Source organism: Heptranchias perlo, chromosome 6, assembly GCF_035084215.1.
Source record: "Heptranchias perlo isolate sHepPer1 chromosome 6, sHepPer1.hap1, whole genome shotgun sequence".
Classification (NCBI taxonomy): Eukaryota; Metazoa; Chordata; class Chondrichthyes; order Hexanchiformes; family Hexanchidae; genus Heptranchias; species Heptranchias perlo.
Genome location: NC_090330.1, coordinates 41,652,561 through 41,667,509, shown reverse-complemented (window position 1 = coordinate 41,667,509; position 14,949 = coordinate 41,652,561). Strand labels below are relative to the sequence as shown.

General features: G+C 39.0%; 1 protein-coding gene across 1 annotated transcript; it reads left to right on the top strand.

The window, feature by feature from the left end:
• The first annotated feature begins 1,072 nt into the window (after positions 1-1,072).
• Positions 1,073-13,188, top strand: LOC137322936 (high-affinity choline transporter 1). Its single transcript, XM_067986185.1, has 9 exons — positions 1,073-1,191; positions 2,411-2,642; positions 3,340-3,453; positions 4,873-5,028; positions 5,315-5,463; positions 5,575-5,718; positions 5,902-6,055; positions 7,270-7,487; positions 8,037-13,188. The coding sequence occupies exons 2-9, from the start codon at positions 2,459-2,461 to the stop codon at positions 8,670-8,672; spliced, it is 1,755 nt and encodes a 584-aa protein (XP_067842286.1). The 5' UTR covers positions 1,073-1,191; positions 2,411-2,458; the 3' UTR covers positions 8,673-13,188.
• The last annotated feature ends 1,761 nt before the right edge of the window (positions 13,189-14,949 follow it).

The following is a 14,949-nucleotide window of genomic DNA, read 5'->3' as shown; positions in this document are numbered from 1 at the left end:
TTGCCAACGACGCCCACATCCCATGAACCAATAAAAAAAGCACTTTTTTAAAAGTGTGATCAATGCTGTAATGTAGGAAACACAGCAGCCAATTTGCACACAGCATGGTCCCACAAACAGCAATGTGATAATGACTAAATCAATTGTTTTAGTGATGTTGGTGGAGGGATTAATATTGACCAGGGCAACACAGAGAACTCCTCTTCTCTTCTTGGAGATAGTACTATGGGATCTTTTACTTCCACCAAGCAGGCGGAATAGACTTCAGTTTATTGTCTCATTCAATAGACATCATCTCTGACAGTGTAGCACTCCCTCAGTATTGCACTGAAGTATCATCTTAGATTTTGTGCCACAGGTGGCAAGTCAGGATACCACCCCTATTATTTTTTCAGTATTGGCTCTTGCGCTGTTTTAAAGTTCATTATGCCCAGAGTTTTATCTTAATTTCAGGAGTTTTTGCCTGATACCAGTATTGAAGTCACACATTTATTTGCAGATTGCGTCGAATCGTCATTGCAGAAATGGTCAGCCAAAGAATGTTTCTGTCAACATTTTACATAGAAGCATCGTTATCATTAACCATTCTGTTGAAGTTCCGTAAAAGCCTTTAAGAATTTAAAAGGTAGCAACGTTTAGAAGGCACTGTGGCTGATGCACTCCCTGGTTGCCCATAGGTGAGTCAGTGTGCTATTTCTTTACTCTTCCAGAAAATCTTTTCCACTTTATTGAATTTTTAAGCATTTTCGTGCCCAACATACACATTTTTAATAAGTAAACCAAATTAGAACACTGGCGGGAGTCCACGACAGGAACTATGAAGGGCATCAAAAAAGAGTAATAAATTTTATTGTCCACCTTTTATATTGCGTGTCAAGCTATTTCCATGGAAGCCCGCCCACTGCCCTCTGAGTGATACAAGCCATTTAACGAATTTCAGGTCAAAAATTAACAAGGCCAAATCATTCACAGGGAGCTTTCACTCTCGTCTCCATGACGTTGGTCTCTTTCCTCATCTGGAGCTGCTGACGAAACCGCCGCCTCTATAAACCAATGTAAAAAGAGCCCGCTAAAGGCGATCCAGAGAACTACGCTCTCCGGTCGTGCTGGTCCTGATACACCAGCTTGCAGACAGGAGTCAAACATAGCACGTTGCGCCCCCAAGTTTAAGGCAAGACGTTTCACCCAAAGGTAGGTCGATTGGCAGGAAACCACTGACTTATAAAGGAACTTCATTGTATTATCTTGCGAATACTATGCATTTATGTGTTTGTTATGAATTGATACGATATTCCCACATGTGCCTGATCTTTGAAGCCAGGACAAACCTGAGCACACTAAAGAAATCGGCAATATGATGTAGAGTGGGAACTAATCCTCGGTTCTATGTGGGCTTCCTACTAAGAAAAAGTCATTACATGCTTATCATGTGAAGCTTTCTTGAACGCATCATTTCAACAACGTATGAAATGCCTTCCAAATACTTTAAGACCTGTACAACTCTTTCCATTATTGCAGTTGATTAAATACCGTGAACAAAAAAAAGAAACTGCAGATGCTTTAAATCTGAAACTAAAACAGAAAATGCTAGCGGGTTAGGCAGCATTTGAGAAGGGAACAGACCAGCTAATTCTGAGGAAGGGTTTATACCTGAAACGCTAACTTGTCCGTTCTCTCCACAGATGTTGCCTGACCTGCTCAGTGTTTCTTGTATTTTTTGTTTAAATACTGTTATGGTCCAAACCTGCAAGAAAGCAGACTGGGTCAGCCCAGAAAGCCTGTGTATAATTCAAATGTTAAGAAATGAGTTAGTTGTCGCACTTATCTGCTCCCTTAACCAAAAAAACGAACCCGCCGTACACGGATCTAAGAAATTAATGGAAACGATAATCTTATTGATCGCCTTTGGTAAAGAAAAGTAGATCTTCACCCCCATTCACTGAGCAAGGGGTTACTGATGTGACATCTTTCCCAGCGCTGGAGGATTTGGTTGAAGTTCCCAGTTGTACTAACGGCCGATCTTCACAAACCTCCCGAGCTTCACTCGCTACTCAGTCCTGCTCAGCTAGATGGTAATATTCACTCCATCCTTTTCACTGTAGGGGCGTGTTAGCAACGGCGGTTAGCTGTAGATTTCCGATCATTGTTCCTATCAGTTATATCCGTCTGTTGATTTTATTGTCCACATCGGAACGTTAATCGTCACTGTCTGTTTATAAGAAACATTTTGAACTCGTCTGAGTCGGTAGTTCATTGAATCTCCGACCCAGCAATACTTCAACAAGGTCTTTGTCCAGTTAGTTGATTTTTAAAAATATACAGGGACCTGGTGATGCTTTAATACCTTTGCCCTTTATTCCTTATTCATTCCGAATAGTAGAAATAATGTGTATGTTTCTTCTTCTCCCAGGTTTCTATGGATTAGCTGTCTTGCCGCCAGCTCCATTTCCGACAGAAAATGACCATTCACGTCGATGGGATAGTAGCTATCGTCCTGTTTTATTTGTTGATCCTATTTGTTGGAATATGGGCTGCTTGGAAAAGTAAAAATTCGTACTCAGAACATGCAATTGATCGGAGTGAAGCCATAATGATTGGAGGAAGAGACATCGGGTTGCTGGTTGGTGGGTTCACCATGACCGGTGAGTGCCAAGTGGCCTTTTATCCCATTCTGAAGTTCTCGAGAGTAGCTTCGCCCATCATCCAATCTGTTTCAAGCGCATGTACATTAAAGACAGCGGCTAATATTCCCTGGTTACTAGTAGTACAAGAACGGCTATAGCGGGAAAGAATAGAGAAAATACGGTTTAGCACCGTGAAGAGAGTAAATACGAAGATTCAATTATGTGTTAAAGACGGCTGTTGTGTCTCTCAATACAAAGCTCCACAATTTTGAAAAGGTTTAAATAAATCATAAAGCGTCCCTTTATAGATTCACCCGATTGACTTGCTGTTCGATCAAATTCATTACCAGCCACAGTAGATTGATGGAAGAAAGTGCAGGATGATTCTCAGTAGCCGAACATTTGAAGATAGATGTTACGCAAAAAATGAAGCAGACACTTACCCACTTTTCACTGCATTGACCTTTCTAAACTCTTCCTCCCACCCCCGTTCTTTCCTTTTAGTAGTTTCTGTAAGGTGTAAATAACAATCATAACACATTTGCAGGGTTTAATGACCGGTGATAAAATACCATACAATGTATTTCTGTTCGCATTAACCCAGTATTCCCGTCTTCTGTTGGTGCTACACTAGACTCCGCCGGAATTATATTTGCTATTACGCTGGACTAAAACTGTGTTTTTATTTAAACAAATCCTTCTTTTCCGGTAACAGCGACCTGGGTTGGCGGTGGTTATATCAATGGCACAGCAGAGGCGGTTTATGTCCCTGGGTACGGCTTGGCCTGGGCACAGGCTCCATTCGGATATGCACTCAGCCTGGTTGTAGGTATGGACCAAAGCTCTTGGGTATTGTACAACTAAAACCGACATGCGGCTTCAACAACTCACACATACAGCACCAGCAATCCACACCGTTCATCTCTCCATGTCCACAGTCATTACCTATTCAGCTGACTGTGAACAGTAACTAACTTTAACAAGCCGAATTTATAAGAACAGCCGCTAGCTGCGGGTTGTACAATCACGGTTAGTTGTCATACGTGCGTACATTTATGTGCAGTGTTCACTGAGCGAAGTGGATACTTCAGTTCCGTGGACGCTATCGGAGACGGGTGGAATTCAATAATCTACACGTCAGTTATCCAATGAACCAACAGAGAACCGCTCAAATCAAACACATTCACTCACCACAGATCCTCAGCAGTCCACACAAAACTCAGAGATCCCCGTATCCAACCTCTCTGTACCAACTAACATAGAACCAGTTAATAGCCAACAGTAATTTAGGCCAACTCAGCTCTGATTTAGTTCAATAGCTGCCAATTATTTCTCAAGTGGCAAGGCTTCATATCATGTAACAAAACATTGATACAGATTTGATTGTCAAATCAGTGGATTGCTAAAATGTATAAGGTCAGTTGATACACTCCAAAGGTGCATGTGATGGGAATATGTTTATGGATATTTGATGGGTCCAATAGCTAGCGTTGTTTTTATTGATATTCATAAACTAGAGAAATCACTAATGTTTACATACAAAGTGCAAAGACCGTTTCTAATATTTTCTTCATACAGAATAGAATCAGAGAGTAGGAGGCTAATTTGTCTTACAAATCATATCCCACGTTTTAAATAATAACTGACATTAACTCTTATTCATCCACGGACTCATCATTTTCACGGCCTCTTTCTTGATGTACAATATCCATACAACTACCACCTGTGGATCTTGTTACATGAAGTTATTCATATATCATGCCATTGTATTAACCTTTTATTAAATTGGGTCTCGTTATAACTAATAACATTCAAGACAGGGTGTAACATTCAGAAGACCTTATTACTGGTAACGTGTTTGTCTTTCCAAGATAAAGGAACGGTTAAAGGAATTAAATCTGATTTGGCTAAAAAAAAAAAGACTAACATGGAAAGGTTTTTAAATCATGTAGAATTACCTTGGAAATGTGTTTAAAACCGTGACTATAAACTACAGAAACGTCGAGCATATTACAACATAGCTACCATCTGAAACTAATAATTGTTAATTTAATCTGCCTCCAAATACAATGCACACCTCATTAAAGTAAAGGCTAAGTTTCGGATTTCAACAGGGACAGACGGATAGAGGTTAACATCAAAACAGAAGGAACCTATAAATGAGTTAAGGCCCTTTTTTTTTCTTTGTAGCAACTATGGCTGGCGATTATGTTGCTATTTAGGATTTAAGAGTTTCTCTATTTTGCAGGTGGCTTGTTTTTCGCTAAACCCATGCGCTCACGGGGTTACGTGACCATGTTGGACCCATTTCAACAGATCTATGGCAAACGAATGGGAGGATTGCTCTTCATCCCCGCTCTCATGGGAGAGATCTTCTGGTCTGCCGCCGTTCTGTCCGCGCTAGGTAAAGTCTTCCTCCCAACCATTAAGGACACGTCTCATTGACTGAAATAGCAACAAATGTCAATCATTTCAGATGAAGCAATGCCTGTGCGCGTCTGATTTACGTTTCGGAGTGTTAAATCCCATTAAAGTTGCAGCGACAGAAGTAAATGCAGTGGACCGTTTCTGTGTAGACAATTCAATAGTTTTATTAAGGTGATGCAAGTAATGGGTGGAAAGAGTGTTTACTTTATATTTACTTTACTGGAGGCCAATATTAAGTCAATAAACAACCCCCCGTTTTTCAGGTGCAACCTTGAGTGTGATTGTGGACATCAACATAAACGTGTCGGTTATTATTTCTGCTGTGATCGCAATCTTCTACACTCTGGTGGGCGGATTGTATTCGGTTGCATACACGGACGTGGTCCAGTTGTTCTGCATCTTCATAGGATTGGTAAGCTTAATGATTGAAAGCATGCTGTATGAATTTGATCCACAACCTAAATGAATTGATGCTCAGCTAAAGTAAACCAGTGTTTCAACATTTGAATCCTTTTTTTTTCAGTGGATCAGCATCCCTTTCGCCATGTTAAATCCGGCAGTTACAGATATTACGATCACCGCAAATGAGGAAATTTACCAGCAGCCTTGGCTGGGCAAAATAAATACACTGGATATATTTACCTGGATAGACAACTTCTTTTTACTGGTATGCTAATGCGTTTGATGTCTACATAACCAAAACCATATTGGAAAATGCCACATTTGATATATATAACGATAAAACCAGCAAACTAGTTATTCATATATACTAAAATAATAACAAATGTTTAAGTAAATATAGCATTCCTCACATAATGTCTTATTAATGCATAATTGCTTTTATTTTCAGATGCTGGGAGGAATCCCGTGGCAGGTGTATTTTCAGAGAGTTCTTTCTGCTTCTTCTGCTACCTATGCACAAGTTCTCTCCTTTCTGGCTGCTTTCGGCTGCGTAATAATGGCCATCCCGTCTGTGCTTATCGGTGCAATAGGCGCTTCCACTGGTAAAGTAACCTTGTCTGCACAGTATAATTTCAAACCATTATATCCGATCAATTCTGAAACTGAAAACTTGGATGTTGTAAATGAATTTTTCTCGCATTTCTTTAATCATTTCCTATAATATTGTCATTTGGATCATTTGAATGATTGTGTGAATTGCTTTTTTCTCTGTTTCACTTTTATTACAATTGCTCTCGTTTTGTTAAGGTTGTTACTTAAGTTGAATATCATTAAAGCTTGACCTTAGAACATAAAGTTAACACTTTCAGTAGCATAGTCCCTTGACAATGTCGAAGGACCTTGTAGCATCTCCATCTTTGCTCAACACATACAAGGTTGGTTCCCTGAAGAATGGCATTTTATTAACTTCAAATATGCTGTATTACAATTGCAGGAGTAACATCATGGAAGTGCATTTTTGTATTTCACATCTAGCCTACAAAAAGCCTGAGATGAATTGCACATTGCATCAAGATTTATAACCATTATGTCACTGGTTGATGGGCAAAAAAGTCATTGTTACATTTAAAAAATCTAAGCCTCTTGCTTAAAGTGAAACATATTTGTGATACAAATGGAAAACTAAACAGGAATCCATGAAATATAGTGAATGGCAGTCCATGTATCTTGTTAATTGGAGCATTTACTCCTGCGCAGCCTCATTCCTGATACATCCTAATTGTGATGGATGAATCTTTTAAAAAAAAGTTGCTAGGCAATGTCTTTACTAGCTGTATATATTGTCTACAACATTTAATTGAAATTGCCTAGCAAAGGGCATGGACAGGCAAAATGCTTCAGTATGTGTAGCTATACTGTCTTCAATCCCTTATAGACTATAGATATATAATATAAATATATATAAAATAAACCGAAAGAAATCAATACATTTCCAAATTTCTGGGTAATATTTTTCTGTAACAGATAATTGAAATACATGATTTACAAGTGTATGAACTGTGATGCTACTACTGATCAAAATCAAAATATGTTCTGTTGGTATGTTGGCAAAATTAATTCCATTTTGCAACCAAGCGAAAACAAATTGGGGATTACTCTACAGTAGTAACCATAAAAAGTTCATATTATTACAAAATTTGCTTGTAATTTTATCAAATATTTGTATTTGTACAGATGCAAAATTAAATCAAAATATCTGCAGATTGTTATACAATAGGTACAATTTATATTCCGATGATCCTTTTTCTCTATATAGACTGGAATCAGACTTCCTATGGTTTGCCAGACCCCAAGAGCAAGAATGAGACTGACATGATTTTACCAATAGTGCTGCAGCATCTGTGTCCATCCTATGTTTCCTTTTTTGGCCTTGGAGCTGTCTCTGCTGCAGTGATGTCATCGGCTGATTCCTCCATCTTATCAGCAAGTTCCATGTTTGCTCGGAATATTTACCATCTCGCATTCAGACAAGAGGTAAGCTTGGATTTCAAAAAAGCAATTATTCACCTAGGAATTTTCTTTCAAGTGAAGAAGCTCTGAGCATTTTGTGTGTTTGTAGTTCATATAAATGTTTGTTGTGATACTTGCAGCAAATGGGAGGGGGTTAGAAGTTCAGTTTAAATAATACTTACTTTCCCCAAAATGAGTGAGATGGCAGGCAGAAAGATTTCTTTGTTCAAAACTCTGATAGTAAATAACATCATGAAGGAGGACTAAGTAATATGGGACATTATGAAAATAATGCATTGTAGCTAAGCATGAAATTGTTTGCTAGAACCAGAGAACTGGTACATTAGTTATTGCTATTTAGGTCAAAACACATACTGATGCTATATATCAGAAGTTCAGGGAGGTAGTTATAACCTTACTGAGTGTAGTGTGGTGAAGAGGTCACAGCTAGACATTGACCTCTGTTGATACAATTCTCTTTGAGTAACTTGAAGGAAACCCATATTACATTAGTTTCTCACAGCCATACCACAGTGATTAATATTCTTTTCTCAATATAATTGTTTATTGCAGGCTACAGATAAAGAAATAGTGTGGGTAATGCGAATCACCATTTTTCTATTTGGAGGAGCTGCAACATCTATGGCATTGCTGGCCCAATCAATCTATGGCCTATGGTATCTGAGCTCAGATCTTGTCTACGTTATTATCTTTCCACAGTTAATATCAGTACTCTTCATCAAGGGAACGAACACATACGGCTCCATCGCTGGATACATCATTGGCCTTTTGCTTCGAATTAGTGGCGGTGAACCATATTTACATCTGCAGCCATTTATTTTTTATCCTGGATGCTATTTAGAGTATACCTTTGGAGGTGAACCGGTCTACATTCAGAGATTCCCCTTTAAAACCATGTCAATGTTATTCTCCTTCTTGAGCAACCTTGGTGTTTCATATCTGGCCAAGCATCTGTTTGAAAGTGGAATATTGCCACCAAAATTAGACTTTCTTGACAGCGTTGTGTCACGGCACAGTAAGGAAAACATGGACAAAACAATCTTGGTGAATCATGACAATATTACCTTGTCAGAGCTGGTGCATGTTAATCCAAAACACAGTGCTTCAGTTAATGCTGCTTTCACCAATAAGGAAGCATTTGAGGACACTGAGTCAAATCCTCAATTTTCCAAATCAGACAATGATTGATCCTCCACCCTTGTCATCTATTGAGTACAGTGCAATCATAATCAACCAAGGACAGTACATTAACAATATAAACTAAAATAGAATTTCAGTGGTTATCAGTATTTTTAGCAAATTAAAGAAAATTGTCTATATCAGTGCTTTACTGATGATTGTTCACTTAAATACTGTTGTACAGTATTGTTTTAATTCATATACATGAAATTAGATTAAGCTATAATTTTTGAATCTGGATAGGTTGTGGAACCTTGCTACTTTATATTGGCACTGTGCAGATACAAGATACCATAATTTATATGGACTGAGTAGTGTTGTGGGGCTTTATATAAAGATAGTGGTATCAAGGGCTGTCACAAATTCATTGCTGCATTATTCTCCCCATTCATGGACCAAAGAAAATAATTAATTCAACTCTGCAACGAACTGGATTCAGCAAATAGCTGCCTTATTCCTTGTTGAAGCAATTTTAATTGTCATTTATTATCCCATCTACTTACACCTATACATCCACATTCATGTATCCACAAATATACATAAACAAATAATGGACCCTGAAAAGTCAGTTATTACCCTTGCTGTTTTTAACTGATGAAATAGCAAAGTATTCAATGACAGCTCCAGTTAGTACACATTTCCTATTTATTTATTACATCTATAATATGGATTCCATTCCAGTTCATTTAGGAAAACTGGTGGAAATGAAATCTTGCAACCTTATTAGCTCATCATCTATAACCAACATGAAGCATACGCTGGTGATCAACTGCGACCTGAGAACCCATCTCTAGAAATAAATGTGACCATTAAATGCCATCAACTTTTGGCATCTGAATGACATTTTATTGCTAATATCAGATAAAGTTCAACATTATTTGCGCTTTAAAAATATGCAGTACCAATCTATTCATAATTTAGATTATCACCAGTGTTCTGATAACAGATTGCTTTGTGGTTAAAATAAAAACAAGCCAACCCGTCAAAGCTGTAAATTGTCCACATATGTTGCAAAGATCAAACGGAGCAGCAATAAATTCTGTCATTAACACATCTATATTTTTCCAAGGCAAAATGAATTGAATATATTTATGCGTTAATGTCATTTTTTAAATTCCCTTTCATACCTTACACTATATCATGTGATTTAATAACATATTACAGGTTCAGTACTATAAAATGCATTGCAGGACTTGCATTTCATACAAGTTTTTATAATCTGTTAATTTTAGGGTATGATTATTGCTCAGTGTATGTGATGTTTTGTCATTTGGCCAACTGACCTAAAGGTTGCAGGATGCGGATGTGATTTTTACCCGGTAGAACATGCATATATCATATTTTTGCAGCATTATTATATATCCTTTTTATACTGTCTTGTATATCTCCATGAAATTTGAAGTATGAAGAGCTCAACTTTCTACAGTCTCTCCTCATAACTTAGTCAGATATGAGGGATCAGCCTGCTGGGTCTTCTATGCACTGCCTCCAGAGCTTGAATGTCTCCTTTGTCTCTTGATGACCAACATTAGACACAGTGCTCAAGGTGTGAAATAAAAACAGAAAATGATGGAAATACTCAGCAAGTCAGGCAGCATCTGTGCAGAAAGAAACAGAGTTAACGTTTCAGGTCGCTGACCTTTCATCAGATCTGGAAGAAGTTAAACATTTAATAGTTTTTAAGCAAATACAGAGCCAGGGAAAGGGAGGAGTGGAGGGGAAGGGGAGAGGAGGAAAGAACAAAAGGGTAGAGGGCAGGAGTGATTAAATGACAAAAGGGTGATGGTGTAAGGCAAGAAGGGTGGTAATGGGACAAGTAGAAAAATAAAAGATGGGTCTAGAGGAGCTGTAAATGGCAACAGCAGAACCATTACCAGCACCTGCTGTCTGAAAAAATGGGAGCAATGGTTATGATCTGAAGTTGTTGAAATCAGTGTTAAGTCTGGAAGGTTGTCAAGTGCCTGATCGAAAGATGAAGTGCTGTTCCTCAAGCTTCTGTTGAGCTTCATTGGAACAGTGCAAGAGGCCAAGGACAGAGAGGTCAGAGTGGGAGTGGGACGGGCAATTAAAATGGCAAGCGACCAGCAGTTCAGGGTCACGCTTGTGGACTGAACGGACATGTTCAGCAAAGCGATCACCTAATCTGCGTTTGGTCTCCCCAATGTAGAGGAGGCTGCATTGTGAGCAGCAAATACAATATACCAAATTGAAAGAAGTACAAGTAAACCACTGTTTTACCTTGGGGCCCTGGATGGTGGGAAGGGAGGAGGTGAAAGGGCAGGTGTTGTATCTCCTGTGCTTGCACGGGAAGGTGCCGTGGGAGGCGGGCAGGTGTTGGGTGTGATGGAAGAGTGGACCAGGGTGTAGTGGAGGGAATGGTCCCTTTGGAATGCTAAAAGGGGAGGGGAGGGAAAGGTGTGTTTGGTGGGTGGCATCGCGCTGGAGGTGGTGGAAATGGCAGAGGATGGTCCGTTGAATGTGAAGGCTGGTAGGGTGGAAGGTGAGGACAAAGGGGACCCTAGCGTGGTTCTGGGAGGGAGCGGAAGAGGTAAGGGCAGAAGTGCAGGAAATGGAATGGACACGGTCAAGGGCCCTGTCAACTACAGTGGAGGGGAATCCTCGGTTGAGGAAAAAGGAAGACATATCGGAAGCGCTGGTGTGGAAGGTGGCATAGTCAGAACGGATGCAACGGAGACAGAGAAACTGGGAGAATGGAATAGAGTCAATGTAAGAGCAAGTTCATCCAGGTGGATAAGGGTGGTGTTGGATGGGAACTGTTCGATGGGGCTTCTGTTCGAGGAAGAAGCGAAGGGCCCGCAGGCCGGTCTGGTGGGGGATGGAGGTGTAGAGGGACTGAACGTCTATGGTGAAAAGGAGATAGTTGGGGATGGGAAACAAGAAACTGTTAAAGTGGTGGAGGGCGTTGGAAGAGTCGCGGATGTAGGTCGGAAGAGACTGGACAAGGGGCGAAAAAATAGAGTTGAGATAGGAAGAAATAAGTTCCGTGAAGCAAGAACAGGCTGAAAAAATCGTCGACCTGAGCAGTCCTGTTCGTGGATCTTGGGAAGGTTTTGGCATAACATCCTCTGAATTGTACTCTGCTGGGTTTAGCAATATAGTTCAGCATTCTATTTGCTTTGTTGATTGCTGCTTCACAGTCACTGGACACATTAAGTGCTCTTAGCTTTCTTTCAACTTCACCTTTAGTTATTCAACGCCATTCATTGAGTATGTATGGAGCCCAGTTCTTCCTATGACTTATCTCTGTTGAATTTCAACTGCCATTGTTCTGCCCATTTACAGATTTTATGTAGCTCATGTTGAGATCCTTGGCTGACTTTTTGCACTCGACTGCTCTTCAAGTTTACCATAGTCTGCAAATTTGACCAATTTGAATGCAATTGATGTAAATTAGAAACAGTAAGGATCCCAACAATGATCTTTAGAGTATTCCAACATCACTCCCCTAACAAAATACTCACTGCATCCTTGCCTTCACCCAATTTATTTTAGTTTTCTCTTCACTTTATTTTAACTAAGGAGGAATTGGGCTGAGTACAGTCATGGGAATATTGTATTGATTAGATGGTTTTGCTAAGCGATCATTCATGTTGACTTGAAATTGTTGATTGAAACCAAATGGACTATCTTGGTAGTTTTATACCATGATGTGAAAAAAAATCTATATATGTAATATAAATGCACAACCTCAGCAAAATTAGTAACGTTCAGCTCTATCTGGAAATTCTGAAGTTTGGCATTGCCAAAGTTGATTTAGACAAATTCTTCACTATGATGAAAGATTGAAACACAGTAGAGACAAGTCAAAAATTAGGAAATTAGAAGTAATAAGGGAAATCAAACAGAATGGTTTTTACAGAAAGGATCATAGACTTGTGGAATAAATCATTTTGCAAAATGATTGAAATAGATGACATAAAAGCTTAAAGAGGCAATTAGATGTGTTTCTAGTAACTGAAGGGATTGAAATATTTAATGAGAAGTCAAGTAGGTGATGTTGATCCATCAAAGAAAGAATGGCCTTTTCCTGTTCATAAAAATTCTCAAGTATTACTTGGTGATTGATTTGCATCATTGAAATTCAGGGATTATTGCTACGGCTTTAAGTAATTATTACAACATTTTTAGACTGACAATTTAATTTTACTGTGAACGGAGCTTTTGAACTTTCTAGTGTGGAGTCTCGATAGAAGGCTAAGCCTTTATTGCGGAGACACGGAAGTCCGAGAGGGGAAGAAGAGTATTTAAACTGTTCCAATCATTATAGTCAATGTGCAAAGTATTGTGTGAATTTGTCTGCAAATGAACATTTAAACACTCACTTTATGTTATCTTTCTGGAGTGGAACTGGGATGCCCTTAGATATCTAATGTTCATTTGGTTTGAATGGGGGGAATTGGGAACAATATCAAAGAGGATAATGCACTGGTAATATACAAAATGCCAATTTGTAGATACCTAAGCTATGTAAAACGGTTGTAAATTAAACGAGAGATTCACAATATTGCCTGTAGCAGCCTCGCAGTTTTTCCACTAATTAATTTCTCATAATTTGACATTATAAAACGTTATTTTGGCTTTGTTCCTTTCAAATATATTAAATCGGATGTAGATTATGTACGTAAACAATGTAATGTATGGTATGCCTCAGATGATTCAGGTCACTATGTTGTGAATGTACAGTGTATATACATATAATGTATATTTTTGTCTGTGCCAGAGTTGTCGTCTGAGGATTCTATCAAACACGGTTGTATAAACCACTATTTGTGTACTCCTCATTTGTGGAATAGTATAGTACTCAAATGTGATATTCAGGAAGCAGACTGTGAGATATATTCTTGTCTTCCTTTCCACTAGAACAATAACTATTTGCAAAATGTCCATAATCAGCTGTTTCTGATGTTCATTATGCAATACTAATCAAATAAATTATGTGATTTAAAAAATGCTTACATATTTGATACATAGCATATGTTTGCTGAATTGCAGGGGAACCCACTTATAGTGAACTTAGGTATAGTGAAACTTTAACGTCAAAATTCGTTAATGGAACAGTGCTCTTGCTAATATGAAAGAAGTGCCCACTTAGCGTGAAAGTATGTCATGATATATTATTCCTTCAACAACAACTCGGATATATATGGTGCCAGTAACAAAGGAAAAATGTTGCATGGCACTCCACAGAGGCACAAACGGAAGGAGGGCTATTGTAAAAGATTTAATAGAGGTGACCAAAGACATGGTCAAAGAAATAGGGCTTGAGAGGCTTTTGAAGTTGGTGAAACAGGTAACAAGGTGGATGGGTTTAGCAAAAGAGTTCCAGAGTATAGGGTCAAGACAGCTGAAGGCTCTGCCATCCAAGGGGAAGTGAAGGGACAGGGGGTTGCAAATGAGGCCAGAGTTGGAAGAGCAAAGAGTGTGGGCTAGGTAATAGAACCTGCAGAGGTTGCAGAGGTGAGGAAGGGCAAGAACATGGAATGATTTGTAAATGAGGATGATGATTATGAATTCAATACGTTGGGGCACAGTGAGCCATTGCAAGTTGGCAGGAACAGAGATGGTAAGTGAACAATACTTAGTGCAGGATAGGATGTGGGTGGCAGAGTTTATACTGAGTTGGCGTTTGTGTAGCATAGCGTCTTGGAGAGTTGCAAGGAGAGTGCTAGAGAAGTTGAGCCTGGAGGTGACACAGTTATGGATGAGGGTTTCAGGAGTGAGGTTTATGGCAACTAAGGATCGGTAGAATTTGGATGGAAAGTGAAATCATTGCCTTCAATTCTGAAAGTGTTAAATACATGTTTTCACAATGACTGCTTCTGTAAATGGGGCTCTCTGATCCTGTTGTCTCCATTAGTAGCCAGTATTTATTGCCCATCTCTTGTTGCCCTGAGGCATTAAGACTCGATCAGGGTAATTTTAATTTTGGGCATTGGTGTAAAATTGGCGATACTGAATTAGCTGGCCATTATACACCATGCCCGATTTTGATTTCCACTGACTTCAACAGAAAGGAAAATCGGGAAAGGTGTATTACAGGTGGCCAATCCAATATCACCCATATTACACAATCGCCCAAAGTTAAAATTATCCCCAATTATACAGTATGGGACTAGAGTGCCTGAATACATTAGTGAACCTGTTGAGTTTTTATGACAATCCAAAAGCTTTCATGGTCATTATTCTGGTACCAGCCTACAAATTGACAGATTATTTAATTTAATCTCATATCTTGCCATAGTGTGATTTGAACACACAACTATTG

Bases quoted from the DNA above. Each gene is read 5' to 3' on its own strand.
- LOC137322936 (XM_067986185.1), top strand. From the start codon at position 2,459: ATGACCATTCACGTCGATGGGATAGTAGCTATCGTCCTGTTTTATTTG. The intron at 2,643-3,339 runs GTGAGTGCCAAG...TTCCGGTAACAG, and splicing joins TGGTGGGTTCACCATGACCG to CGACCTGGGTTGGCGGTGGT. The intron at 6,056-7,269 runs GTAAAGTAACCT...TTCTCTATATAG, and splicing joins TGCAATAGGCGCTTCCACTG to ACTGGAATCAGACTTCCTAT.